The sequence below is a fragment of the Trichosurus vulpecula genome, chromosome 4 (assembly GCF_011100635.1).
Source record: "Trichosurus vulpecula isolate mTriVul1 chromosome 4, mTriVul1.pri, whole genome shotgun sequence".
Classification (NCBI taxonomy): Eukaryota; Metazoa; Chordata; class Mammalia; order Diprotodontia; family Phalangeridae; genus Trichosurus; species Trichosurus vulpecula.
Window position 1 is genome coordinate 159,280,546 of NC_050576.1, and position 27,564 is coordinate 159,308,109.

At 44.8% G+C, this 27,564-nt stretch overlaps 1 protein-coding gene across 2 annotated transcripts in view; it reads right to left on the reverse strand.

Moving 5' to 3' along the window:
* The window catches only part of KIRREL1 (kirre like nephrin family adhesion molecule 1), a 166,018-nt gene extending 138,818 nt beyond the window's left edge, over positions 1–27,200 (reverse strand). For both annotated transcript variants that reach the window (XM_036756478.1, XM_036756476.1), the window contains exon 1: positions 27,143–27,200. In XM_036756478.1, coding sequence (XP_036612373.1) covers positions 27,143–27,194 — 52 coding nt within the window. In that variant the 5' untranslated portion in view covers positions 27,195–27,200. The remainder of the gene's footprint in view (positions 1–27,142) is intronic.
* Between the last annotated feature and the right edge of the window lie 364 nt (positions 27,201–27,564).

The window sequence follows — 27,564 nt, forward strand, 5'->3', positions numbered from 1 at the left end:
GTAGGAGACATGAAGATTGTGATCACAGCTCTTTCTTTTAGGACGTGGTACTGGTTTTCATTTCTTCCCTTCCCCCACACTCCTAGTCTGCCTCTGAGATGATTAAAACCAAAAGAATTTTAAATGTCTGGAATTCGCCGTTCACCACTGAAGCCATTTGCTTATTCTCTCTCCCTTGTAATTTCTCCTCTTGGGAGAACTGAACTGTTTGCTTCCCTTTCTACTTATGGCCCAGTTTGCTTTGAGATGATTCCCAGTACACTCCAGTTAGCTTTGTTTTCCTGTTTGAGAAGAGAGGTGGGTAGGGAGGCCTGGCTGTAAGAGGGGGCCCTAATCTTGCTGGGCAAAGTCTCCCTCACCCAGCAAAAAAAAAAGTAGAAACAGCTTTCAGGGAAAGAAATCTGCCAAATGTTTATGTTCCCACAAGACTATGCAAAACCTTTTCATAGTCCAAAGCTAAAGTTCAAGACAAAACCAGAGAGCATGCTTCTTTAGGGAGAAACCTTTATCAAAACATACACACAAATTCCCCCATACCCTTCATGCAGGGTGGGCCAACACAACACAACCACACACATACACACACACACACACACACATATACACACTCCACAAATTTCCAGGATGCCAGATCACTAAGTAGTCCCTGGAGACCTGGGCCCTACTACCCCCTTCTCCCCCAAACACTCCCCCGCTTCCTTCACCCCTTTGAAAAAGTAGAAAATATATAAATTATCACAAAGGTCATTGATATAGAGCTGCAAGGGACCTACAAGGCTATATAATTCAACTCCCTTATCTTACAGATGAGGAAACTGGAACCCAGAGAGGTTGTCAGGCAGTATACAAGCATTTTATAAGTGCCTCCTGTGTGCCAGGCACTGTGCTAAGCTCCAGGGACACAAAGAAAGGTAGAATACATCTCCTTTCAAGGAGCTCATAGTCTAATGGGGAGACAACATATAAACAACCACATTAAGACTATACAAATAAGCTATATATAGAATAAATCAGAAATAATCAACAGAGAAAAGGTACTTGTGGGAGTGGGAGGGAAATGTTTCTTGTAGAAGGTGGGACTTCAGCTAAGGCTTGAAGGAAGACAATGGGTAGAAATGCAAAAGAAGAATGTTGCCGGAATGGGGGACAAAGCCAGTGAAAACACCCTGAGTCAGGAGATGGAGTGCTGCGTGTTAGAAACAAGAAGAAAGCCCCAGTCATTGGGCATCAGTGTGTGTTGGGAGAATGAGTAAAGTATAAGAAGGGTGGAAAACTAGGAGGGGGTCAGGTTGTGAAGGATTCTGAATACCAAACAGAGATCAGAGGACTCTGCTTGGGTCACAAAGACAGTAAGCATCAAAGGTGGGATTTGAACCCCAAGCCTCAAATTCCAGATGGACTGCTCTTTTCATTGTACTGCTGAGCCTGACCTGTGTGTTGTGGGGAGGGAGTGGGAAGAGGTGATCTGGAGGGGTGAAGCAGTGTTACCTTGGCTCTCCAGTCAATTAACTCCAGACTGGGTTCATCCTTAAATAAATTAGAACAAATCCTCTGGGGGAAATCCAGTCCCTTGGGTAACCTCTCTCTCACGTTTATCACAGAACTTTAGAGTTAGGAAGAAACACAGACATCATCTTATCCAAACTCCTCATTTTTCAGAAGAGGAAATTAAGGAGGTTCAGAGGAAAAGAGATTTGCCCTAGGTTGCATAGTTAGTTACTAGAGGAATCAAGACTCAAATCTAGGCCTCCCACCTGGTAAGTCCAGTACTTTTTCTACTGTGTCTAGCACATAGTCAGTGCTTAATAAATTCTGGTTGACTGACCGGCCTGTGGGTAACTATTCTGGAAAATGCTTTCTTATTCGTGATGCTTAGGCAATTAAAGAGGGTGGACTAAAATCATAAACAAAGCTGAGATCTGGTACAGTTAGCCCTCTTTGTGACAGATAACCCTCAGTAAAACAAAAACAACTCTCAAATAAGAAAAGCAAAGTATTCTTTTATTTAAAAAAAAGAAACAGCACTTCATAGGGAACCACTAACATCAAGGGACTTGGCTCTGCCCATGACTTTCTGCCCCAAGATGGCAGCATCCAGGCAGATTGAGGCCTTGATGTCATCAAAGGAAAGATCAGCTTTGCCCAGGGTTGTATGCCTGCAGGCTCTGAGCTGGAATCACCAGTGGCCTGAGTAGACAACTTATTTGTGGCAGAGAAAAATTACATTGGGGACTGGCTAGCCCAGGCATGGGCTCCCTCGGCTGCCCCTGCTCTTCTCAATGACACATCCCTGAAAGCACACACATTTTGGTTGTCCTCTCACAAACCTTGGTGGTAACCTTGTGGCCTCCCCCTGCTAAGGAGAAAGGAGAGAAAGGCTGTTTTTTCCATAGTGTAGACAGAAAAAATTCAAGAATGTAGTACTGCCTAAGAGAGAAGCAAATTGTAACCTGGTTCTGTAGTGGAAGAAGTATTGGAGAAGCATTACGGTAAAATGGTGGAGAAAGGAGAAGGCAAGACCTGAGTTCTAGTCCAGACCAGCTCTGTGATCTTGGTCATCTAAATGTTGATTGATTGACTGACTGATTGATTGGGCATGGTATTTTACCTCTTTGGAGTGGAGTTTCCCCATCCCTAGAATGAGGGAGCAGGACTAATGACCTCTTAGGTCAATTAAGCAATCAATCAATATACATTTATTAAGTTCCTCCAAGGGTAAAAGACAAAAGTGAAACAGGAAGAGATCTAGAGGAGTCTGTCCACTTCCAGTGTAGACATTCTCTTTTCTACAATTCCTATCTAATCTAGTGATTCCAGCTCAGAGATTGTTGGCCACAAAGTCAATCTTCGGGTAAAGACCACTGATAGGAAAACACATGGTAAAGGTCCCTGTCAGAGAAGCCAGGATTGTCGCTGGACCTGTGGGAGCCCCTTTGCTCTCCTCAGAAGAAATGCCTTGGTAGTCTCCACTTCCTATATTCCTCTAAAGGGGAAGAACAAATAGCAAATGCTTGAATATTAGAAACTCTGTATTAGAGGCCTCTAGGGAACTGGCTTGGTTCACAACTTTTGCCATTCTATCTCCAGGCCCATTCTCAGAGATGACCCAAATCTCCAAGATAGGTCTTTACCTTCTATCAGACTGAAGCTCCTTAAAAGCAGGGCCTGTATCATTGCCATCTCTGTGTCCCTGGCGCCCATCTCTAAATGAACACCAAGTTGCATGGAGTGGGTTCCATTAGACTGTGAGCTTCTCAAACGCATGGCCTGTCTTCAGCCTTTCTTTGTATAACCTGCACTTAACACAATACCTGGCACATGGTTGGTACTTAATGAATATCTCTTAATAAATAATGAATTTAAATTAAATAAATGACTGACTTAATGTGTTTGCTGAATAAATAAATTGAATTGAATCAAATGAATGAGGTAATTATCCTTAGAGAGGGAAGAGAAAGGGGAAATCATGGTACAGGATATCCCTCGCCCATATGACTAACCTAACTAAAAAACATTAAGGTACAGTATATGTAGTACCTGATCTCCAAGAACAGGTGGGAATAAGTATATATTAAAGAATAACACTACGAGGGAGGGTATGTACTAAGGCCCTTATAACTAACATTGTTATTTAAGGTTTATACTGTTTTATATTGTTTTTACAATGTTTTACATTGTTAATTAAGGTTTACAAAGTTTTTTACTGACATTTTCTCAGTTAAACCTCATAACTCAATAGTACCTCTTAGGTACTATATATATTATTATCCCCAGCTTATTGGTGAAGAAACTAAGGTTCAGAGAGGCTGCCTTGTCCAAGGACACATTTCTAGTTTGTGTCAGAGGCAGGATTCACACCCAACTTCAGATTCCCAGGAATATATCCATTAGACTTCAGTCCCAATAAATGATATATACACATTATTATGTTATTTATATATAATATTATTGTATTACTATATTGATATATACAATAAATGCTATAACAGTTATGAGTGTTTTATATGGTTAAGAATCATACGAACACAATTAATGGTTCTCATATGGCTTTCAGGAGAAAGCTAGGCACACCCTCTGATATTTCTAGTCTTGAGACAAGAAGGGACTTAAAAGTTTATCTAGTCCATTCCCCAGACTCCAACTAAAACCTAACTCTAGATGACGGGAAGCTCTCCCCTTCTCCTAGGGAAATGAGATTTTAGAGTCAGCCTATTTGACAACCTAGTGAAGAAGTTTTTACTACCAGATAACTTTATTCATTCCCCCTGCAGTTTAAATACAGAGTATTCCAAAAATCCTAGCTACTAAAGCTTAAAACTTCACTAATATTTTTGGAACACCTGGTATATTTCAACTCAACATTAAACATTTATTAAGTACCTATTATGTGCAATTGCCTTACAATCTATTATTTGGGAATCAAGAACTCTGACCTAATGCTTTGTAGACTGGCATGCTATTCTAAGGTCATCCATGAACGACCTTCATCCCATCAGTTCCACCTTACGTGTCCTATAGTTCAACCTTTAGCCCTTCCTACCACTTGTTGAGCCATCATGAGGCATTGTATTGAAACTAGGTTGGAAGATCCACTGGCATCCTGATGCTAACTGCCATCAGGTTGGCTTTGTCAGGGATGGAATTGGGTTGGTCATGGTAAGCAGTCATGCATGTAACTTCTAACTGCAGGAATGCAAGGCCAGCGATGCTGGATGGAGGATGGGAGCAAAAAAAAAGAGGGTCCTGAGGGAGCTGGGCCCAAATTATATAGGCTCACAGAGTTTTGAATTGGAAGGGAGGTTAAAGTTGATTTAGTCCAATCCCCCTCTTTTGCAAATAAAGAGATTAAAGTGGAGACAGCAGAAATTAGAACTGGAAGAGACCTTAGAAATCAGCTAATCCAATTATATCATTTTCCATAAAAAGTAAATAGTAGAAGCAGGATGTGAACCCAGATACTCTGACTCTTAAATTCAGTTTTCTTTCCACTGCACCACAGACCATCGAACCACTGTGATCACCACCCCTTCGTGGTCACCAATAACTGTGTGCTAACAGTAATTTTAAAGAAGGGTATTTGCTTTTGGAAATATCCAGAGGATTTTAGATTTTATGTGAATCATCCCCTACTGAACTCCAGACTTACAGGCTAAGTGGCCTTCCTAGATCCAGGCAAATTTTCTGGGTGAGAAAGAAGAGGCCCTAATTTCTCATTTCAACCCCACCCAGGGTAGCTCTAGGGGAAGGATGAATGAATAGACTAGAGGGGATGGAACAGACAGGATAGCATGGGCCTGGGTAGGAGTATGAAGGAATGAGGTTTCTGTGACCTTTGAGGGTTTTTTACTTTTGGGATAGTATCTATAAGCTATTTGATGCCCATATGTTCTGTGATATTCCCCTGGTGCAGCAATGATGAGCTATGAAGCACTGATGTGAGCCAGAGATCACAGGTGGTTGTGGGTGGAGGAACAATAAGGTATCCTAAGGTCTTACTGACTGGCTGAGGCTGTGATGAGGATTTTTAAGCTGACAAACCTACAGAAAGGCCAGAGCCAGAACACTCAGCATTGCCAAGGCCCTCACAGGATGTGAGGAGGAAGAGGTGAGAAAGGTAGCAGCATAGACTAAGATGCATATGATACCAAGTACACATGGCGTACCATCAAGCCTGACAATGGATAGTACTCTAAGTAGAGGAAGTAGCCAGGGAGAGATTTCACTTTGAGACTGAGATGTTTATATTAAGGAAATAAGGTTAACAAACCAGCTTACACATATTCACTTATATTTGCTATATTATCCATTTATATTTACATTTATATTTATACATACTCATTTATATTTGATATATTGTCCGTGACAAAATGATCCTTGCATTCTATAGGGAAGGAGTTGGGGAGGGAGAAATCATATGAACACAAATGAAGTACAAGGTGATTTCAAGAGCTAGGTAAGCTAGGGGCAGCTAGACAGCTCAGTGAATGGAGTATTGGGCCTAGAGTCAGAAAGACTCATCTTCCTGAGTTCAAAACCAACCTCAGACCCTCACTAGCTGGGTGACCCCAGGCAAGTCATTTAACCCTGTTTACCTCAGTTTCCTCATCTGTAAAATGATCTGGAGAAAGAAATGGCAAACCATTCCAGGATCTTTGCCAAGAAAACCCCAAAACAGAGTAACAAAGAGCTGGACATGACTGAACAAAATAGATCATTAACAACTAGAGGAATCACTAAGGGACTCATGTAGGCACCTGAACTGATCTTTGAAAGAAAGTAGGCATTCTAAGATGTGAAGGGAAGCAGGGAGGGCATCTCATTATGAGGTGGGCAGCTTGGATAAACACATGGAGATGGGGGAAATGAAAAGTCATATAAAAGAAGGAGCTGGGAGGCCAGTCTGGCTAGAATAGAAGGCATATGAAAGAGAGCAAAGTGAACTAATACTGGAAGGTTAGGGAGGCAGATTTGGGGGGAGGGGTCTTTAAATGACAGGTTGATGGTTTGGTGTTTTATCCTGGAGGAAATAAAGAGCCATTAAAGATTTTTAAGTAGGGTAGTGACACAGTGAGATGATCAGTGGGGACAAACAGAACCAATCTAATCCCTTTTCCACAGGACAGCCATTCTAATTCTTGAAGACAGCTATCATGTGCCCCTGAAGTTTTCTCTTTTACAGGCTAAATATCCCCAATTTCCTTCAAACAATCTCCTCTTTCTTTGAAACCCCTCAGCACATCACCCAGCCAATCAGTTGCAACAGCCCAGGGCACAGTGTTGTGGCTTGGCCAGGTGGCACTGAGGTCTGTGCTGGTGGCCCTTCGGGTGGGTAAGCAGAACTTTTTCATAGAGACAGGGAGGAAGCCACAGTGTTAACCCTTGGCCATGCTGCCTCCACCATCACCTGGCATTCTGGGCATTTTCTCCTCCACTCTCCGAACAAGTCACTTCACCCAGAACCCTGGCAAGCATCCTAGGTTCACTGTTCAGGGTTTGACACTACAACTGTGCCCCATTCTGCTCTCGCTCAAGTTTTCTTCCCTCCCTTCTGTCCCCCATCCTGCCTCCTCCCCTCCTCCCACCCTTTTCTCATCTCCCCCTCCCCCACCATCACCCCCCTCAGCTGCCTACTTGGAGCAGGAGGTTATGAAAATGAGCTGCGTGCCCAGGAGACTGTAATTATCTGCTAAGTGTGAAAGCCAGAGTGATTAATTAAGAGATAATAAAAAGAAAAGGAGGGCGAGAGGGGGGCCTAACGGCTTTGCTTTGATGATAGAACCTGAGGTGAGCCAAGCAATTAGGGGAATCTTTATCGAGAGTTAGCTATAATCCACAAATTATCAAGCGCCGAATGCTCTTGGAGCAGGCAGCGTTTTACTCCTGCCGAGTGACAGACCGACAGACAGGGGAAGGACAGCAGGAGGGGAAAGGGCCTAGGGAGCCAGGCGGCTGGGAGGGAGGGGCGGGGGCCAGCAGGAGCCAGGAGTACTGGCGAGGCCGGGGATTTCCAGGGTGGAAGAGGGGTGACATCAGTCAAGCAGGCTGGGAGAGGCTCCTGGTGCCAGGGCACTAGGCAGAGGCCTCCAGCCACTCGACGCTGCTCCCTCTTCCCAGCTTTGGACAATGCGTTTCAAGCAGGCACTGGCCCGGGAGCCAGGAAACCTGGATCCTAGGCCCATCTCTGCTACTAGCTAGCTGGGTGGCCTTGGTCAGGCAAGGGGCTTTGCCTCTCAGAACTTCAGTTTCCTCATCTGCAGAAGAAGGGGGTTGAGCTAGATGATTCCTCCCCACCCCTTTTCATCTTCCCTAATTAGAATGGAAGCTCCTCAAGGGCAGGGACTGTTTTCTTTTTACTAGTATTTATATTCCCAGTGTTTAACATTGTGCCTGGCATATAGTTAGTGCCTAATAGATGTTTGTTGACTGACTGACTTCTGATCGACCCTTCCAGATCTGATATTCTGTGAATCTGGGCATGGTGTAGCAGAAAGATCACTGGATTGGGAGCTTCTAACTCTGACTGCCATTAATTCCCTGTGTTATCATAGCCAAGTCACTTACCTCATCTGGACTTCAGTCTTATCACCTGTAAAATGAAAGGAATGGACTAGCTCGAAGACAGTTTCTTAACGTGTGTGTGTGTGTGTGTGTGTGTGAGAGAGAGAGAGAGAGAGAGAGAGAGAGAGAGAGAGATGACCAATTAGGCAGTCTGGAGAAACCCATGGAACCCCTTCTCAGATTAATGTTTTTAAATCCACAAAATAAAATACATAAGATTACAAAGAAAACCAATTATACTGAAATAATTATATATATACATATCTATATATATATACACACACACATTTTATATATATATATAATTATTTCAGTAGAATTTAAGTTCATGGAATCTAGATTAAGATCTTTGGCATCTAAATCCTATGGATAAGTGTAGGACTAATAATAACAGGGGTACTGTAGAGCTAATAATAAGTTGGGGCAAATACAATATTATGAGAGAAGAGGAAGAGGAAGGATGCTAACTCCCTTCTTTCTATCAGAAGGCTTCACTGAATAACCGTGCCCGAAGGGCAATACCATATCTCATCCCTTCTCCAGCCTCTGGTCAGGACGGTACCTAGTTTAGACTTAGAAACCAGGGGCCCTTTTATTCTTAAGATCTTTATGAATAAAGATTTCATCACCTCCCCAACCAAACAGAAACATGATTTCCCCATCAGGAAAGCCAGTCACTGGCTCATCTTCAGTTTCCTCACCTGCAAAATGGGGATCATAGTAGTATCTACTTCACAGGGTTGTGGGGAGGACCAGATGAGATAACATGGGAAATTCTTTCCAAACCTTAAAGCACTGTATAAATGATATCTATTTTATTATTATCATTTATTATTGCTAGTATTATAATTAAATGCATCTTACTGTCTAACTTTGTTTTCTATGTATTCTGTCCTCAAGTCTGGGGAAGAAACCTTCCAGAGGGCAAAACAGTAGGGCCACTTATACCTAACCATTTCCCCAGTGTGGCCAGACTAAGGATTCATGTCTCTGGTCATTGTGAAATCAAAGGCGCACACCTAATAAAGCGTAGATATAGCTCACTTACAAGCTGTATGACCCTGGGCAATGTCACTTAACCCTATCTGCCTCAGTTTCCTGATCTGTAAAATGAGCTAGAAAAAGAAATGGCAAACTATTCCAGCATCTTTGCCAAGAAAACCCCAAATGGGGTCACGAAGAGTTGGATACTGAATGAAATGACTGAACAGAACAACAAATACCTCTCCTCTCCCAAGGCCACTCAAACTGGACTCTGCCCCAGGAAGGCAAATCTGATTCTTTGTCCCTCAATCCCTCCCACCTCCGAGTCTTCATATTGGCCATTTTCTTCCATTTGAGATGATAACACTTCTACTTTTCACCATCCAGGCTTGTCCCTACTCTCTTTCCCAAAGCTGGCTCCCATTCTTGTCCTCTAGCTAGCCTCCCCAGGCAGAGTTCTGATTCTACTTCCTCAGACCTCAACAATCTCCCTTGCACTGCTGCCTCAAATTCAGAATTTGTAATTACTAATACATCCCTTTGTCTACATCTGTGTTGTCCTGGAGAGAAGAGGTGTCCTGTCTCACCAGGATGAGAGCCTCCCAAGAGCAGAAACTCTATTTCTTCCTTTGTCTGTATTCTCCTTTAACCCAGAATGACTGACTGGGTTCTGCCCTCCAATGAACGTTTGACTATGATGTTACATCACTCTGTGGCTTGCGGTACAAACAGCTGCCTGATCGTAGAGCACAATGCTGGACAGAGGGCACAACTAGATGGCCTCAAGGGGAGGGAATATGTGTAATCAGTGATACTCAGGCAAGCCCTTCTACTGGGTACCACTCTTCTGGCCATCTCTTCCTTGCCTAAATTCCATCACTGGAGGGATAGAGATGAATAGCATTGACACATACAATGTCAAATGGGAATGAGTAAGGGGTCCTCCAGCTGACCTGGGCAGGATAACCCCATAAGTAGGTACCTTGTAGTAAATAAAGGGACACTGGAGTGGTGGGGAAAGGCCTTGTTTGCTACTTTTTCTTTCTGATCCTGAGCTGGAACGTCATCATAAGACCAAAAAAGGGGTTAAATTCTTCCCTATCTCCAACCCAACACACACACATTAGAAATCCTCAACCATGGCTTTACCATACATAAGGCAAGGAAAAAGACCTTGGAGGAGAGAGGATTATTTAATCTAAAAGAGAAAAGGATGAACCAATGACAGTCTTTAAGTCCCTGGAGAGGTTATCAGAAAGAAGAGGGAAAACCCATTGTTCCCTAGGTGGATATTCAGGAAGAACTTTCTGAATGCTAGGGGCTGTTAGAAGTAATAATGGATGAGTGAAGGGGATGATGGAAATCTCCTTTCTAGACCTTCAGAGATAGAAAAGAGACCCCTCTCTCTTTCTTTGAATGGGCTGACATATACTTTCAGCCTTAAAGGAAAATTCTAGAAAGCTTTAGCAATGGAGAAGAAAAAACATTCTGCTTTTCCTTCCCCCAACCAAGACTCTAGGCCACCTGACCTTTTCTGCAGCCTTTCAGAACATCTTGGTTAGCATTCCCAACTGCAGATACCTGGACTTATTGATATACATCATGGGGTTTAGAACTAGAAGAGATTTTAGAGATGATCTAGTCTTCAATGTATAGATAAAACCTAGGAAAAGAGAAGGATGTGACTTGTCCAAGGTCATACCTTAGGTAGTGACAGAGACTACTAATTAAGTGATTTTTAGTTAGGGTAGTCAGATGGGGAGGGGATAGTTTGTTTCCCTTATTTTGCTGAGGGCAATGGAAATGTCTTCATTGTTCTACCATCTACAGATCATTCAGCCCCCTATGCTGGGCTGGGCTTTGCCAGTGGAGCACACTAAGTCTTCACTGCTGTCTGTCTTACCTAGAGGCTAAAGTGAAGGACTGACCCACTCCCTGAACTCAGACCCCCATCCCTAATCCCCAAGCCACTGCTTTTTATTGCACATAAACTCAATAAACAATCCTTCCAAACTTTCTGAAGCTACAATTCCACTCCCACCCCACTCGCATTTTGGCTATATTCTCCAGTCACTTTCCTCATTCCAAGTGTCATGGCCCTGGTATGCAGCTGTCAAAGTGTTTTTCCTTAAAACTCTCATAAGGCATTGAATTCTGGGGGCTTTTAAAAATTGTAAACAAACAAATTCCAGTGAAAATCATTAACACAGGTCCCAGCTGGGAGTAAGGGGAGGAATGAAGGAGGAGAATGGAAGAGAGCTGCTATTGAGAATAAGCTGTGTCCAACGGGGTGACTGGAGGCATGAGAAAAGGGTGGCTGAGAAAGGTTACCAGGACCAGGCCTGTGCCTAGGTCTTAGAGAAGCAAATAGAGAATTTCTTCGGGCAAGTAGATGCCCTCTCCTGGCACTTGGGGTGTAGTACTGTGGAAAGAACACTGGACCTAGGAGTCAGTAGATTTGGGTTCATGTCCCAGTGCTACTGCTTACTGGCCTCATTACCAATAAACAGGTTGCTTCATCTTTCTTTGCTTCAGTTTCCTCATCTGTAACATGAGGCTGGCAATATTTTTACCAGGTCGCTCCAAAGAGACAGTGAGGCTGATACCTTTGTGCAGCTCTGCCTCATCGCCACTTCCTATGCAAGTCAAGCATCACCCTTGGGACATCATCAGTCCTCTTCGAGAACCAAAGCCCGACAACAACAACACAGTACAATGTTTTAGAAATTATTTTTGGAAATCATTATGTGGATCAGTTTTTATTACCTTTGCATCCTCAGGGCCCCCTCCATATCTCAAAACACACAGAACCCTAACCCTTGGTATACAATGTCAAAATATATTCATCGGTTTTGGCATAGTACATATGGAACACAAACAAAGTTAGCTGAAAAGTGAATTTCTGAGAAGTGAATACAATGTTTCCTTTTGACTTTCATTATAAAATTGGAGATATATTTCTCCAGGGAAAAAAATCATCTGATATTCTGAGTTGAAAATTTGGGGAGAAAGAATGGCCAGTCCCATGACCTGCTGGATATTGAGTTTTTTTATCATGCTCCCTCTACCATCCCTTTGACTGCCCTTCTCTGGAACACAGACATGATTTCTGCTGTCCTTCACTCTGCACTTAAAACTCCTAATATGGTTTTTCTCCTTGCATCCTGTTAGTCAAAGTAACTCATCAAGCTGGACTACAACGTTATACTTCACCTGCGGGGGTGGGGGAAGGGAGGGTTAGCCATCAAACATGACCAAAAAGCTCAATGTTTTTAGCAAGAAGTAGTCCTATACTCTTTCAATTCTTTATACTCTAAGTTCTTTTTTTTTTTTGGTTTTGGTTTCTTAGAGGGGGGAAAGCAGGGCAATTGGTGTTAAGTGACTTGCCCAAGGTCACACAGCTAGTAAGTGTGTCGAGTGATTGAGGCCACATTTGAACTCAGATCCTCCTGACTCCAGCGCCGGTGCTCTACTCACTGCACCACCTAGCTGCCCCTATACTAAAAGTTCTGAAAGATGAATTGGCTTCAAACAGGAAAGCCAACTCTCGATTATCTGTGGGAGACTTACGTAATTTTCAAATTATACACAGAATGTTTTTGGTCTTTGACAGGCTTCCTCCTGCCACCTGCTACCTGCCACTTCCTTCCACCATGGGTCTCTGTGTGCTCAGGAATGAAATAAATACATTTTAATACTGGACTGAGCCAAACGTAATTAGGAAGGTAAATCTTCTGATAAAAACAAACAAACAAACAGAAACCCCACAAAAGCCTGCACGTACTTTATTGCACTGTAAATAACCATTTGGCTTTCCATCGTCAACCATTATTATCATCATCATCACCATGTTCTCATAGCACTTTAAGGTTTGCAAAGCACTTTACATGTGTCATCTCATTTGGTCCTCACAACAGCTCTGTGAAACAGATGCTGTAATTATCTCCATTTTACACATAAGCAAACCAAAGCTAAGATTAGCTAAGTGACTCATCCAAGGCCAAACAGCTATCAAGTGTATGAGGCTGAATTGGAACTCAGGTCTTCCTGACTCCAGGTTGAACATTCTAATCACTATGACATCTAAAGAGCCTTCCCTGATTTTCTCCCTACTCTATAGCCCCCAAGATGTTTCTTAGAACATACAGACTATCAGATGCCTTTATTGGTGTGGATAATAGAGAATTCATCACTCTATTTCAATTTTTTCCGCTGCCTGGCTTTCTACATTGCCACCAACATTAGCTTGTCTCATTTCGACTTCCAGCTTTCAGAGCAGCAACAATGTCTTCAGAACTTGCTTTCCATAGTGTTCAGCCGGTATGAGGATGAAGATAATAATGAAGACAGTCATGACAGTTTAATGACTACAGCTCATAATAATATGCATTTATATAGTGCTTTAAGGATTACAAAGTACATTATAAATATTATATTTTATCTTCACCACAACTTTGGAAAGTAGGTGTCGCTAATAGCTCTATTTTACAAATGAGGAAACTGAGGCACAGACAGGTTAACTGACTTGCCCAGGGTCACGCAACCAGTAAGCACTTAAAACTCCTAACATGGTTCTTCTCCTTGTATCCTGTTAGTTAAAGTAACTCATCAAGCTGAGCTACAACGTAGCTTCACCAGTGGGGCGGGGAGGGGTAGCCATCAAACATGACCAAAAAGCTCAATGTTTTTAGCAAGAAGAAGTTCCATAAGGCTGAATGTGTCCCGACTGCAGGACAAGTGCTCTATCTACCACGCCCCTAATTAACCTAATTTTCTCTGAACCATTCTGACCAGCTGAGGAAATTCCCTGAGATCAGTCAGGAGAGCCCAAGGGGAAGGTCGATCTTACTATGTAGACCACAGGATCATAGATCAAGAGGAAGATGGGATCTCAGAGACCATGAAGGCTAACCCTGTAATGCTGCAGATGAGAAAACAGGCACCAGGGAGGCCATACGGATAGGAAGGGTCAGAGGGGAGATCTGCACCCAGTGTGCTTTCCACAGTATATAACATGCTGTTTTCCCAGGGTTCCTTTTCTAGATCCCATCACAGGATCCTGTGCTCTGTGGTCTGTGGATGAACTAAAAATCATCTTGGGGCAGCTAAGTGGCATAGAGCGCGCCCAGACTGGTGTCAGGAAGACCTGACTTCAAATCCGGACTCAGATACTTACTGCCTGTGTGACCCTGGGCAAGCCTCTTAACCTTGTTTGCCTCAGTTTCCTCAACTGTAAAAGGAGCTGGAGAAGGAAATGGCAAACCACTCCAGGATCTTTGCCAAGAAAACTTCCAGTGGGGTCACAGACAGTCAGACGCAACTGAAACGACTGAACCACAGAAAATCACCTTGGGGGTTATAGAGCAAAGAGAATATCAAGGTCTCCATAAGTGGCTTAGTGATTGGAGTACTCAACTTGGGAGTCAGGAAGACCTGAGTTCCAATTCAGCCTCAGACACTTACTAGCTGGGTTACCCTGATGAGTCACTAGACTCAATCAGCATTGCTACCCAAAAAATAAGCAAGTTAAGTAACATGGCAGGGTGGAAAGAGCAATGGATTTGGAATCAGGGAAAGCGGATTCTACTTCTTACTCTGTTATCAAGTACCTGCGTGACCTTGGAGAAGTCACTTCCACTCTTAGGACCTCCGTTGTTTCTTCATGTGTAAAATGAGAAGGGTTAGACATGGTGGTGGTGATGGCGATAATGATAGACAAAGAGAAGGGGGAGAGGGAGACCCTGAGACAGAAAGAGACAAAGAGAGAAACAATTTCTCTTTCATAGGCGGTACTTTCATAGGATTCTCTTTCATGTGCCTGTCTGTGCCTTCTGGCTTCTTGGAGTACGTCCTCCCCTGAAGGCCTCTACCCTTCTCAGCCCCTTTACTGTTAATAACCTCCCAGTTAAGGGAGGAATGGGAAGATGCAGTTAAAAGCGTCTTGTGGCTTGACAATGCTGGGTAATGGAGTGAAGAGAGCCTCAGGCCCTTCCTGGGAGAATTCAGGAAGGAGGCAGAGAGGGAGAAAAAAATCCTCAGCTAAGCTGATTACAAGGACAAAGTTAATTTAGAAATTGGAGCCATTGGCGCTCCATGGGTGAAGTCAGGGAATTTGTCAGGGGTGGGGGTACGTGTGTGTACAGACTGGACATAGGGGCTAGGAGATTTGGGAAGGAGAAGCTTTATCGGACCTGCCTTTGTCTCTAGCAAATCAGATCTTTTGGAACCTGACTTCCTCGGTCTTTCATCCAGAGCATCTGGAGGCGCAAAGCCGGGTATTATCAGAAGGGGCCATTCATAAATAGGATTGCACTTCTGAGCCCTCAGCCTTTGAAAATCTTGCCTCTGGGAAAGAAATAATGTCACTCCATTCCCCAAACTTCGCTCCGGACCCCGGCACTTAGCCTCTTCTTCTGTGGCACTTAGTACCCCCATCCCTACAAATGAGTACAAAAACCTCTTGTACCTGGTCTCCCCATTCCCGGCACTTAGTTCCACCCCCTCCCCCATACTTAATCCTTTCTCTCTCTTGTCCTTAGTCCCCAACATCCTTTGTATTTCCTCCCTCCAGTGCTAACATTGAGTACCCCACCCCTCCCTGACTTTAATCCCTTCATCCCAGGCACCACCACCTCCTCCCCATCCCATTGCTGGTAGTCAGTGTTTCCATCCAGGACATTCTCCTGTGCCTTGCATTTCACCCCTTCCTTCACTTGTATGAAATGCAGTGAGGTATAGTGGATAGAGAGCTGGTCTCAAAACCAAGAAGGCCTGAGTTCAAATTCTGCCTCTGATACACACATACCACCCTTTAGATTATAAGCTTCTAGGGGGCAGCGCATGGGCAGCTAGGTGGTGAAGGGGATAGAGTGCAGGACCTAGAGTCAAGAAGACTCATCTTCCTGAGTTCAAATCTGGCCTCGGACACCTACTAGCTACATCACCCTGGGCTAGTCACTCAACCCTGTTTGCCTCAGTTTCCTCACCTATGAAATGAGCTGGAGAAGGAAATGGCAAACCACTCCAGTATCTCTGCCAAGAAAACCCCAAATGGGGTCACAGAGAGTCAGACATGACTGAAAGATGACTGAAAAACAACAGAGGGTAAGGACTGTCTTTTTTTCTCTTTTTGTATCTTCAACACTTAGCATAGTGTCTGGCACATAGTAGGTGCTTAATAAATGTTGATTGATTGGTTGATACTAGCTGCATGACTCTGGGCAAGTTCCTTTGCTTCTCAATTTTCTCTGACATTTAGTAACCGTGACCACTGGGATGTCTCTGAGCTACACTTTGCTAATAACAGGATTGTTGTGAGGCTCAAAAGAGATCACATTGAACTTTGTGGCATATACTAATAATAATAATAAACGATAATGGCTAGCCTTTATGAAGCACTTCAAGGTCTGGAAAGCACATTACCAATATTATTTCATTAGCTCCTCACAACAGCCCTGGTGGGTAGGTGCTATTATCATCTCCTTTTTACAGGCCGGGAAACAGAGACAAACAAATTAAGTAACTTGTCAATGTTCTCACAGATAGGAGATGAGTTCACATTTGAACTCAGATCTTCCTGATCCCAGGCCCAGCACTCAATCTGCTCCACTGCCTAGAAGTATATATAAATGCCAATTATTATTAATCTCGCCCAGGGTCACACATGTAGTGAGCGATGATGGCAAGCCCAGAGCCCAGATTCTTTTGATTCCCATTCCTAACTACTTTCCACTCCATCAAACCCTGGGCATCTCTTTACCTCACTCATTTCCTGGGCTTACTGGCAGGTGAAAGTTTTATAGTGGAGTGGGAAAGGAACAAATCTTATCAAGAGCTTTCATTATGTCACACCCTTTGTCAAAAACTAGTCATGGGTTCCCATTGCCTACAAGATAAAGTCCAAACTCCTTAATGAGTTATTCAAGGCTCTCCATATCTGGCTCCCACATATCTTCCAAACTAATCTCTTTATTAGTTATATGCTCCTGTATGTAGACTCGTTGCTCCAGCCAGACTTATCTATTCACTGTTCCCCAAGCAGGCCAGAAATATATATATATATGAATGTGTTTACACACATATATACATACATACACACATATGTATGTATGTGTATATACATAATACATATATAAAATTCCTGCCTCCTTAGCTCCATCAGTTCTCCTTTCAGGAATGCTCTTCCCCTTTCCTCCAACTATTCAAATTCAAGTCATCCTTCAAAGTGCAGAATCAATCAACCAACCAACCAACCAACAAGCATTTATTAAGCACTTACCACATGCCAGGCACTGTGCTAAATGCTGAAGATACAAACAAAGGCAAAAACCCCCAAGTTCTTCCTCCAGGAAGTCTTCCAATAATTCCAAGACAGCAGGGAATGTCTTCTTCCTCTCAACTGCTGACTGGTGTTGACAGTAAGTGCTACTTCCTGCCTATAATAAGGCATTTATAAAAAAGGAACCATAGTGTGATGAAAAAGAACATTGGCCCTGAATTTAGAAGAGAAAGGTTTGAGTCCCAGTTCCCTCACTATCTTATGTGATATACGGGCCTCAGTTTCCTCATCTGTAAAATGGAGGGGTTGAACTAGATGAACTTTAAGGTTCATTAAAGTTCTAAAGTCCTATGGATTGTCATTTATGCCTTACATGATTGCCTAACTTTTTTGTTTTTGTTTATGCCATTGCCCTAATAAGACTGCAAGCTCCCTGAGGGTACGGACCTTATTATATGCCATATTATCTCTTGACACTATCCTGATATAGTACCTAGAACAATTCTAAGGTAAGAGTAAATAGTCAACTAATATGCTATTTGCTTTCCATGCCCTTTTCTTTTTATGGAAAAGGAAACTGAGGCTATTTAGGGAACCAACATTGTCCAGTCACCTCAGTGTCATACTCAACTTCTCACTCTCACCCCAAGTGGCCCCAAAGTTGCCAAATCTTATTTCAGTTTCCACAACATGTCTCACACAGATCCCCTTCTCTGCACTCACACAGCCAATGCTCTGGCTCAGGTCCTCATCATCTCTCATCTGGACAATTGCAGCAACATCCTATTGTGTCCCTCTACCTCAAGCCTCTCCCCACCCCAATCTATCCTTAACAGAGCTGCGAAAACCAGACCTGAATTAAAGGTCTGACTATGTCCTTGCCCCTGCCTCTTTCCAAAAATTCTGCTGACCCCCTGTTATCTCTAGGATTAAATATAAATTCCTCTGCTTGGCACTTCAAGCCCTTTGTAACCTGGCCCCTTCCTACCTTTCCAGTTTTCTTACCCATTCTTCTCCTTCATGAACTTTATAATCCATCATTAACGGTCCTTCACATATGACACGTCATCTTCTATCTGTGTCTTTGCAGTGGCTATCCTCCACGCTTTGAACATACCCCTTCCTCACCTCTAAGAACCAACTGAACTTGCTACCTTCTACATAAAAAGTCTTTCCCGATCCCACCAACTGATGGTACACTCCCTTCCAAAACCATTTCATATTAATTTTGTGTATTCTGTATTTACTTGTTTATATGTAGTCTCTCCCATTGGAATGTAAGTTTTTTGAGGGCAGAGGCTATTTTGACTTTGTTTTTCTCCCCAGTACTTGACAAAGTGACTAGAATATAGTAGACTCTGTTTATTGACCGATTAAGTGATCTGTCCCTAAATCATACATCATTTCAAGAACAGGGACTGAAACTGAGTCATAAGGCCATAGAATGACAATCTAACAGCTTGGTTTTAAAGGTGAGGAAACTTTGGCCCAGAGAGATGACATCATTAGCCCAAGAAAATATAGCTAGCATTTATGTAGCTCTTTAAGGTTTGCAAAGTGCTCTACACACGTTATCTTATTTGATCCTCACAACAATCAGGGAGGTAGGTGCTATTATCACCTCCATTTTGCAGATGAAGAAACTGAGGCACAGAGAAGTGGTTACTTGTCCAAGGTCACACAGTTAATATCCGAGACCAGATTTGATCTGAGGTCTTCCCGACTCCAAGTCCAACAGTCCATGCACAGTTGTACCTTGTTGATTCACACAGTGGCAGAGGTAAAGGATAGCTCAGGAATCTTTCCACCAGACTACGCTGCTTATAATCTTACTAGTGGCCAATGGACCTCCCACTTTGCATCCTCTCTGGGCTTCTGCTCTCTCACGCCAGTGGAAAGAAATGAAAAAGCTTAGAGGAAAAACCTCAAGAATCACCAACTATTAAAAGAATCCTGGTATTCTCTCTTTAGGTAGGGTGGGACAATCTTTCAGGACCAACAGAGGCAAATGCCCTCAGGATGGGGTCACTGCGCTCAGCATCCAGGGGCTAACGCTACTTTTGCACCTTGCCACCTACTTTTCAAAGATAACACAGATTTCTGTATAAGCATTTAAGCAAATGCCCCATTGCCTTCTGGGGAATGCTTTACACCTGCCACTCTCTAAAGGACTCTCCTAACCCACTGTTTTTTTTCCCAAGGCCACTCCTACCCAAACCTAACTTCCCATCCTTGCCCAAGATGAATGAAGAAGCAGCAGTAGCATCTACAGAGAAACTAACTGAATTTGCCAGGAATAGCTAGAGATTTCCACCCCTGGATTTAAGACCTTTAATCCCAGAGAGGCTGGCTGGCTGGAAGACACATTTATTTCAATACGATCACAATTTTGTTAAATGGGCTTGAAGAGAGCAGAGAGGGATGAAGCTCTAGCCCCTGGAGATGACAGAGGTTAATAAAAGTCGTTGGAGAAATTAAATGTGGAGGAAGGGAAAAAATCAGGAGGTTGGAGGGTTGGGGGCCAGGAGAGAGAAGAAAAATGTGATCTCCAGCCCCATCTGGCACAGATAGAACAGCCTTCCTCCCAAGAGCTCAAAGCACTTAACGATAGCTCACTGTCTTGTGTATCTGGGGTGGGAAGCTATCACAGCTGGAAAATGGAGGCATCCAGCTGAGAAGGGACCTGGGTCACACAGTGGGAGATCTGAATGCAACCCAGGAATGGTGTCATGCTTAGATGGGAAGGGCCCCAGAGAGGGAATCAAGAACCCTAGGTTCTAGTCTCAGCTCTGCTGCTGGACCACTTTGGGCAAATCACATAGCCCTCTCTGGGCCTCAGTTCCTTCCTTTTTCAAATAGGAGGCTTGGGCTAGAAAGATACAAAGACTCCCACAGTTCTGACATGCTGTAGTCCTACAGTTCTGAATCACCCCCTTGAACCCCAAGACTGGTCTTATAGGTCCTCGCTATGGTTTATTATGTCACATATTCCATTATTATATTGTTGGAGTGTGTTGAGTATCCACTGCATGGCCTACAATCTGTGATCCCCATGATCATCCCCTGAGTATGGTTCTCTCCTCCCACTGTGGAAAACTTCCTGTGCATGAAGACAAAAGCTGGTCCCTCAAAGAGCTTCTAATGCCCACTGATCCCAAAAGAGAAACATGTAGTGCTCTATGGGAACATAGGTATATAAACCATGTGGGCCGCATGTCCATACATGTAGATGCTGGAGTATACGGTCTATAACAGGATACACAATGTTCTTGTAGTAAGAATGGCATGTGCATGTGTGCATGAGTGGGCCTAGATACATTGCTGATATACCAAAAAAAAAAAAAAAAAAGCATTGGCCTTAGGTGCCTCTCCACTCACACAACTGCTACACATGGTCTTGTCCCACCCTGAACAAGGACAAATCTCTGGAATTCTTATGGATGGCTGAGTTGTCATTATCAAAAGAACTGCATTCACATCTCAGTTCTTCTATTTCCTAGCTGTGCAAACTTTGATAACTTCACCTCTCTCATCTCAAGCTCCTTATCTGTAAAATGGAGAGCATGACCTCCAAAGTACCCCCCCCCCCAGTTCTAATATTCTAGGATTCTTTGATGCCATACATGCGTATGTTTACCCATGTGTATGTGTACCTGTGCAGGTTTGGCTCAAATATGTGTTAAGGGGCAGGGATAACAGTCTTAATGACTTCCATCTGGGGCTCCTTAGAGTCTGTGAATTAGGGAATGGGGAGAAAATAGCTAACATGAATACAGTGTCTACTATGGACCAGGTACTGTACCCAGATCTTTATAAAAATTTACCTCAACCGATCCTCACAACAACCCTGGGTCATAGGTGCTGTTATTTCGCCCATTTTACATATGAGGAAACTGAGGCAAACAAATGTGACTTGCCCAAGGTCACATAGCTAATATCTGAGGAAGGTTTGAACTCAGGTCTTCTGGACTCTAAACGCCCAAATCTATCTACTGTATCCCCTAGCTGCCCCAGAAGCAGCACCTCAGGAGGATATTTTCTCCATCTGAACCTGACTGTATACCCAAGGGGTCTCTTTGCTTTGGGATTCCCAACAGATTGGGTAGCCATAAGGGAGGGAGGCCCTGGGGCAATGAGGGAACAAAACAGCTGAAAAATGAGGAGTTTTTGATCTACACTCTACATTCTGGGTCCCTTCTCTCTCATTTACTCCTAGGTATCCCATTTCCCTTGCCAATGCCAGATCTTAGGGCAAAGGAGCCAGGCTTTCATTCCTCCTACTTTAACTCTTCCTTCTCCTCTTCTTCCCTGCCCCCATCCAACTTCAAGACCCATAAAGATATCCTTTATCAAACCCTGATTTATAGCTGGGGAGCTCCTGGGGGAGGTGAAAGACCTTTCTCCCCAGGGACTTATGTCATAGGATATTGTCAGGAAGTGAAGTATTTGGGAAGAAATATACCCTATGGCTCCTGGTTGGGACTGGGGTAGCAGGACCTGGAAGAAGAGGAGCCTATAAGGGAAGAACAATTTCTTTCTGCTTCAGAGGGGATTGATGAGAACTGTGGATCCCAGTCCACTGGCCCCAGCTAGAACCAGGCCCTGGAAAAAAAATTCTCCTATGATAAGCAACCGAAAAACATGGAAGGTTAAAGTTCTCACCCCCACCCTGAGTGCCCAAAGGTTGTTTTCAGGTGCTTTGTAGCTCATAAATTTAGCACCCAGGAGAAAAGGGACTGGCACTGGACAGGGGGCTGAGGTGACATAGGGAAAGAGAATTGGGGCACACTGGGGAAAAGAGGTAAGGACTAGGGAGACATTCTGGGGAAGGGCAGGGACAAAGGGGAAACTGGCAGGGGGAGGGACAGAGTCTGGGGAGCAGGGTAGGGTCTGGAGGGGATCCTATAGAGGGGAAGGACAGAAGTGAAAGGTAGAGGGACACTAACAGAAACAGCCTTTGGCTCGGGAAAGTCGGAGACCCTTGGCCTCCTTCATTCCCCTCCTACACTTGGCACAATAACTTCAAATTCGCCAGTGATATCCTACATGAGGTACAGGAGTCAGTCTTCTATACATATAACTCCCAGTCTTCTCCTAGCCAAGGCCAGGCTGACTTAGAAGCTGATTAGGAGATGGGGTGAATTGGGGTGGGTTAAGAAGGAGATAGGGGTTAACCCTGTTCTGGGAGTCCTCCCAGCTGCTCAGGGATCTACATCAGGGCAGGCAGCGGGTTACCTGGTCTCTGCCTCTGCCAGAATCTAGACTTCTACCCAGACACTGAAATGCAAACATTTGTAAAGCATTTGTAAACCTTAAAGCACTATATAATTGCTATTATAATTATTACAAAACTAACAGATGAAAAGACACAAGTTCCAGCTTTCCCTGTAGCCTTAGCCTCCCTCACTTTGCCATCCTTAAGTTGGCCCTTCGAGTTCAGACTTTATGATCCTTTGACCTTTCAAGAACCATTTTCTGAGAGGTCATCCCCTTCCCTTTCTGTGTCTGTCAAAACCTGAAGCACCATTCCTAGGTGCATAGTGCCTGGCACATAGTAGGCACTAAGTAAATGGCAACAAATCTTTAATGACTGACTGGTCATCCCTAGTGGTAAGAGGGTGCGAAGGGTACTTTGGCACAAAGCTGAGGAAGTAGCAGTGGGAGGTGGGAGAGAGAAGAACTGAACCACACAGAGGAACTGTAGGAAGGATCCAGTCACCTCAACATCCAGTTGTTACCTCCAGGTGTTTTAATGGAAAGGTAAGAGAATTCTGTTACCAAAAGAGGACAGTGATGCCAATGATCAAATCAATTAATTGTCAGCTAACAAGTATTGTGGTGGGTCCAACTGGGGGCTGGGGGCTACAAGGATACCCAACGAATAAAAGACACGGTCCCTACTTACAGTGGGCATTCAATGCAATCTCATACAACTAGAACCAACAATGAGAATCTGTGGCCCTTGGAGGATTGAGGCCCCCACCACCACCCCAATAAGAACAGGCCTCAATGTAATGAGAGATGTGCATCCAAAAGGAAGGGAGAGAAGAGATTTCCCCTACTCCCCCAACAAAAAACAAAAACAACCCTCCAGGAGAACAGAAATCCAAAGCCTTCTATGCCAAGCTGAAAAAAATGCCTACCAGGGTTGAGAGTTGGGGGAAGGGTCCCATCTTCTCCTACTTCCTTGCCCACACATGCCTAGGACCAGTTCAATGAACGACCTAAAGATTAGCCTCTAAAAGCCTCATCAGCAAAGGGTGGAAGGGGGAAGGTACAGAATAAGCTCAGGAATAGAAGCCAGGAGAGTCTTAATTATCAAGTGTGTCTCTTTTGTGTTTCCTTCCTATCTCCCCTACAACCCCAGCTCAGAGGCTGGGATGGTCAGGGTAGACTGTATCGGGGGAAGAGGGTCACTAAACCCCTCCTGCCTTTCTTCCTGTGGACATTACAGCACATAAAGGGTTGAATCCTGGGATTCCAGAATGGCCTCAGGCCTGCCCCCCTCCACCTCCCCCACAGCCAGCACCCTAAAGCACCAGCCCAAAGAGCCTTTGGAGGCCTGGGGGGCTACCTTTGGAGGCAGCTCCCAGCCCCCAGCGAGCCTGTCAGCCCACATTGCTCTGATTAGCTCTAATCTTTCTTTTTCAATTTCTCCTCCCTGAGACCAGGGAGTGAGAAAATCTCCCAGAAAATGAATAAATATTTCAATTTTCAGCGCAATCAGTCTGAGGAGCCGGCGCATGATGGAAACGGGGGGAAGGATAATGGTTTTCATTTAGATAAGATACAGAAAATTATTTAGTGAAAAATGAAGATTGATGAAGCCCATTGAAATTTTTTAAATGTGAATTTTATTTCTCCCCCAGTTGTGTGACCCCTTCTCTCCCCTTCCCTTCTATACCCTTCTCCTACTGTATCCTCTTCTCTCCCCATCCTCCCTACCCCCACCATGGGGACCCCCTGGCAACCCACCATTCTTTTTCCCTCCCAATGCCCAACCCCCCCCACCAGAGACTGAAGAGTCGGAAGATTGCTCTGAATTCTAAATCCACCCAAGTTATCCCAGTCACCCACCACCTCCTTCCCTTCTTGATGCCCTGTCACCCTTTATAAACACACATACACACACACACACACACACACACACACACACAGACCAACAACTCCCCAACAATCCACAGCCCTCCCTCCTCACACTTCTTCCTTAATTGTATTTAGCTTTCCCCCCTCACCAAAAAAGAACTCCCCTTCTCAATACCACAATAAAACATAACACATTTATATGGTGTTGCTTTTGCCTCCTATTTGGGGGTAGTAGTGGGGGAGGCCACATACACAGAAACAGATACGCACACCTTCCAGGAAGAGGGGGTGGAGTGGTGGCAGGGGGAGAGGGAGAGAGGGAGAGAGAGAAGGAGAGATGGAGAGAGAGTGAGAGAGAGGAAGGGGAGAGAGAGAGGAGAGAGAGACAGAGACAGTGACAGAGAATGAGAGAGAGGGAAGGAGAGAGAGAGAGAGGGAGAGGGAGGGAGAGAGAGAGAACGTGCTTTTTCTCTTTCTGACCATTTCCGTCCTCAATGCAATCCACATGTCTCTCCTATTTGCAAGCTGTGCTTTTGTTCCTAGAGGCTCAGACACATCCATGTTGCTGGTATGTGGTGGAGGGGGAGAAAGGGGAGGATGGACATGGCACATAAACCCCTCCCCCACAACCCCTATGCATAGACCCAAGCAGCCATTCCTCCCCCAGCCTGTCCCCTCCCTCTTCAGCAGCCTGGCTGAGCAAAGTCAGAACTTAAGTCATCTTTCCAACTTTTTGCTAACTGGCCAGGCTGGGCCCTGACTCTGGCCTTGGTCTCCCTCTCCTCCTCAGCACCAGCCCCACCCCCACCCATGCTCTCCCTCTCCCCTCCTGGGGGGGGCGGGGGTTGGGGAGAGAAGGACCAATGCCTTTTGGAAGGAGGACAGGGAATCAGGCCTCCCCCAGCCCAATCCTGGCCAATTTTTGTTCTCAGAATTAGGAAGGAGGAACACCACTCCACAAACATATAAACATTCAGAGGCAACTCAGTGGGCAGAGCAAACCCCCAATCCAGCATCCTAGCCTAGAGACTACCTTCACCTCCTCCCCAAACTGCATCACCAGAAATAAATAAATAAATAAATAAATAAATAAATAAATAAATAAATAAATAAATAAATAAATAAATAAATAAATGAATAAATAAATAAATAAATAAATAAAAGATCAGCCCCTCCATTTTGCAGTGTGAGTATTACATGTCTCTGTAGGTATATGCATGTATGTCTATAGGTCTGAATCTCTTTGTCTCTCTCTCTTAAGGGGGTATCCACAGATGTCCCTCTGTATATATGTGTAAACCTGTATCTGTTGATTTGTTTATTTGTATCTATTTCATGGAGTATATGTGGCTTGGGAGGGAGAATCAGAATGTGACTATGTATTGGTATGTATGAGTGTTAGTGTGTGGGGATCTCTGTGTCTATGTGTATCTTGGGATATGTCTAAGTGTGTCTGTGTCACTCTATGTGGGTCTATGTCTTAAGTTCATGTGTCATTCTTTATCTCAGTCTAGTCCGATGGATCTATTTATCTTGGTAGGACTCTGTATCTGCTTCTTAGTGTATGTGTCTGTCTGCTCGACTGAATATGTGTCTCAGTGTGTCTGTATGTCTCAGTGTCTATGTGTGTGACTCATTGTCTGTCTCAGTGTGTCCAGATCTGTGTATCTGTTTTGTCCCCTACAACCAGAGCCATCCGGCCAGGCACCCTACTCCACAGGTCCCTGTCCCAGTTACAGATTCCAACTGAAGAAGGGTCACTATGACACCCTTCCCCTCTTCCTACATCCAACCCTTATGACCAGAGAATCGACAGAAGTCATAAGCATCTTCCTCTGCCCTCTAGTGAGGACCACAGATTCCAGGGTAACCCCCTCACCTCTCACTCATTTTCTAAGTCAGGTTTAAGCAAACCGAAGCCACCAACACAACAGGGATTGCAAAATTGGGGAGAGGGGAGTGCTGGCAACCCCTTCCCACCAAAATAAATACCCAATTTCTGTGCCAGAGATATTAACCAGAGCTTTCTCAACAACTCTTCCCACCACGGTCAAGCCAGCTCTGAGGCTGTGGCTACAGATTCTCCCTACCCCCCTTCTCATCCTCACCCCCAGGGCCCCAGCTGGAGTAGGGAGGGGGGCAGCTCCACATCTAAGGGGGTTTCCAGAGTTAATTACCACCCCCCCCCCACAAAGGGCAAGACCCCTTCCATACTCTAATATCCCAGACAAGAGAAAATCCTTGCGCCTTTAGCTAGGACCCAGGCATCCAGATTATGACCACATTCAGGACCGGTTTCCAGGTTCATGGAGTGAAAGTCCTCCAACCCTGGAGGATGTAGGGATCACTTTGTCCTATCCACTCTTTACTCCCAGCCCCACCATGATCCCCAAACCCTCTGGTCCTCCGGGCCCCATCCCTCCGCATAGCCAGAGAAAGCAACTTGGAGAAATCAAAAGGGAAACATCCCCTCCCTCTGCACTCCGCTCGCCCCCTCCCCCGATTCTCCACGACCTCCATCTCCTTGCCCACCTCGTGGTCTCCCCTCTTCTACAGCCGCCTACATCCCGAAGCTCGGCGCAAAGTAGGGAGAGTGTAACCGGACTGCTCCCCCATCGTTCCCGCGAACCCCGTCTTGTGTTCAGCCCTTCGCCCCCAGCAGGAGGAGGTCAGGGGTCCGGAGGCGTAGGGTCAGGGGACTAGGGATCGAATGTGGTGGGGGTCGGGGGTCCTTACCTTGGGAGAAAGTGTCGGAGAGAGTGAGGAGCCAGACAAGGAGGCTCAGCATGCTGTCCGTCCGCCGTCTGCCCGCCCGCCCGCCCGCGGCTGGGGCCCGGAGTTGGCGAGTGAGAGAGGGAGAGAGAGAGAGGAGAGGGCTGGGGGGAGGAGGGGGAGCCCTGGGGCCCGCCCCCCGCCCGCCCCCGCCCCCTCCACACACACACACACACACACACACACACACACACACACACACACACACACTTCCCTCTCTCAGTCTTGTTTCTCTCTCTCTCTCTCTCTCTCTCTCTCTCTCTCTCTCTCTCTCTCTCTCCCTCCCCCCCCTCTCTAATCCTCCTTTCTGTCTGACTTTGTCTCTCGATGTCTCTGTCTCGCTGAGTCTCTGTGTCTCTTTCCCTCTCTTTCCTCTTCCCCTCCCT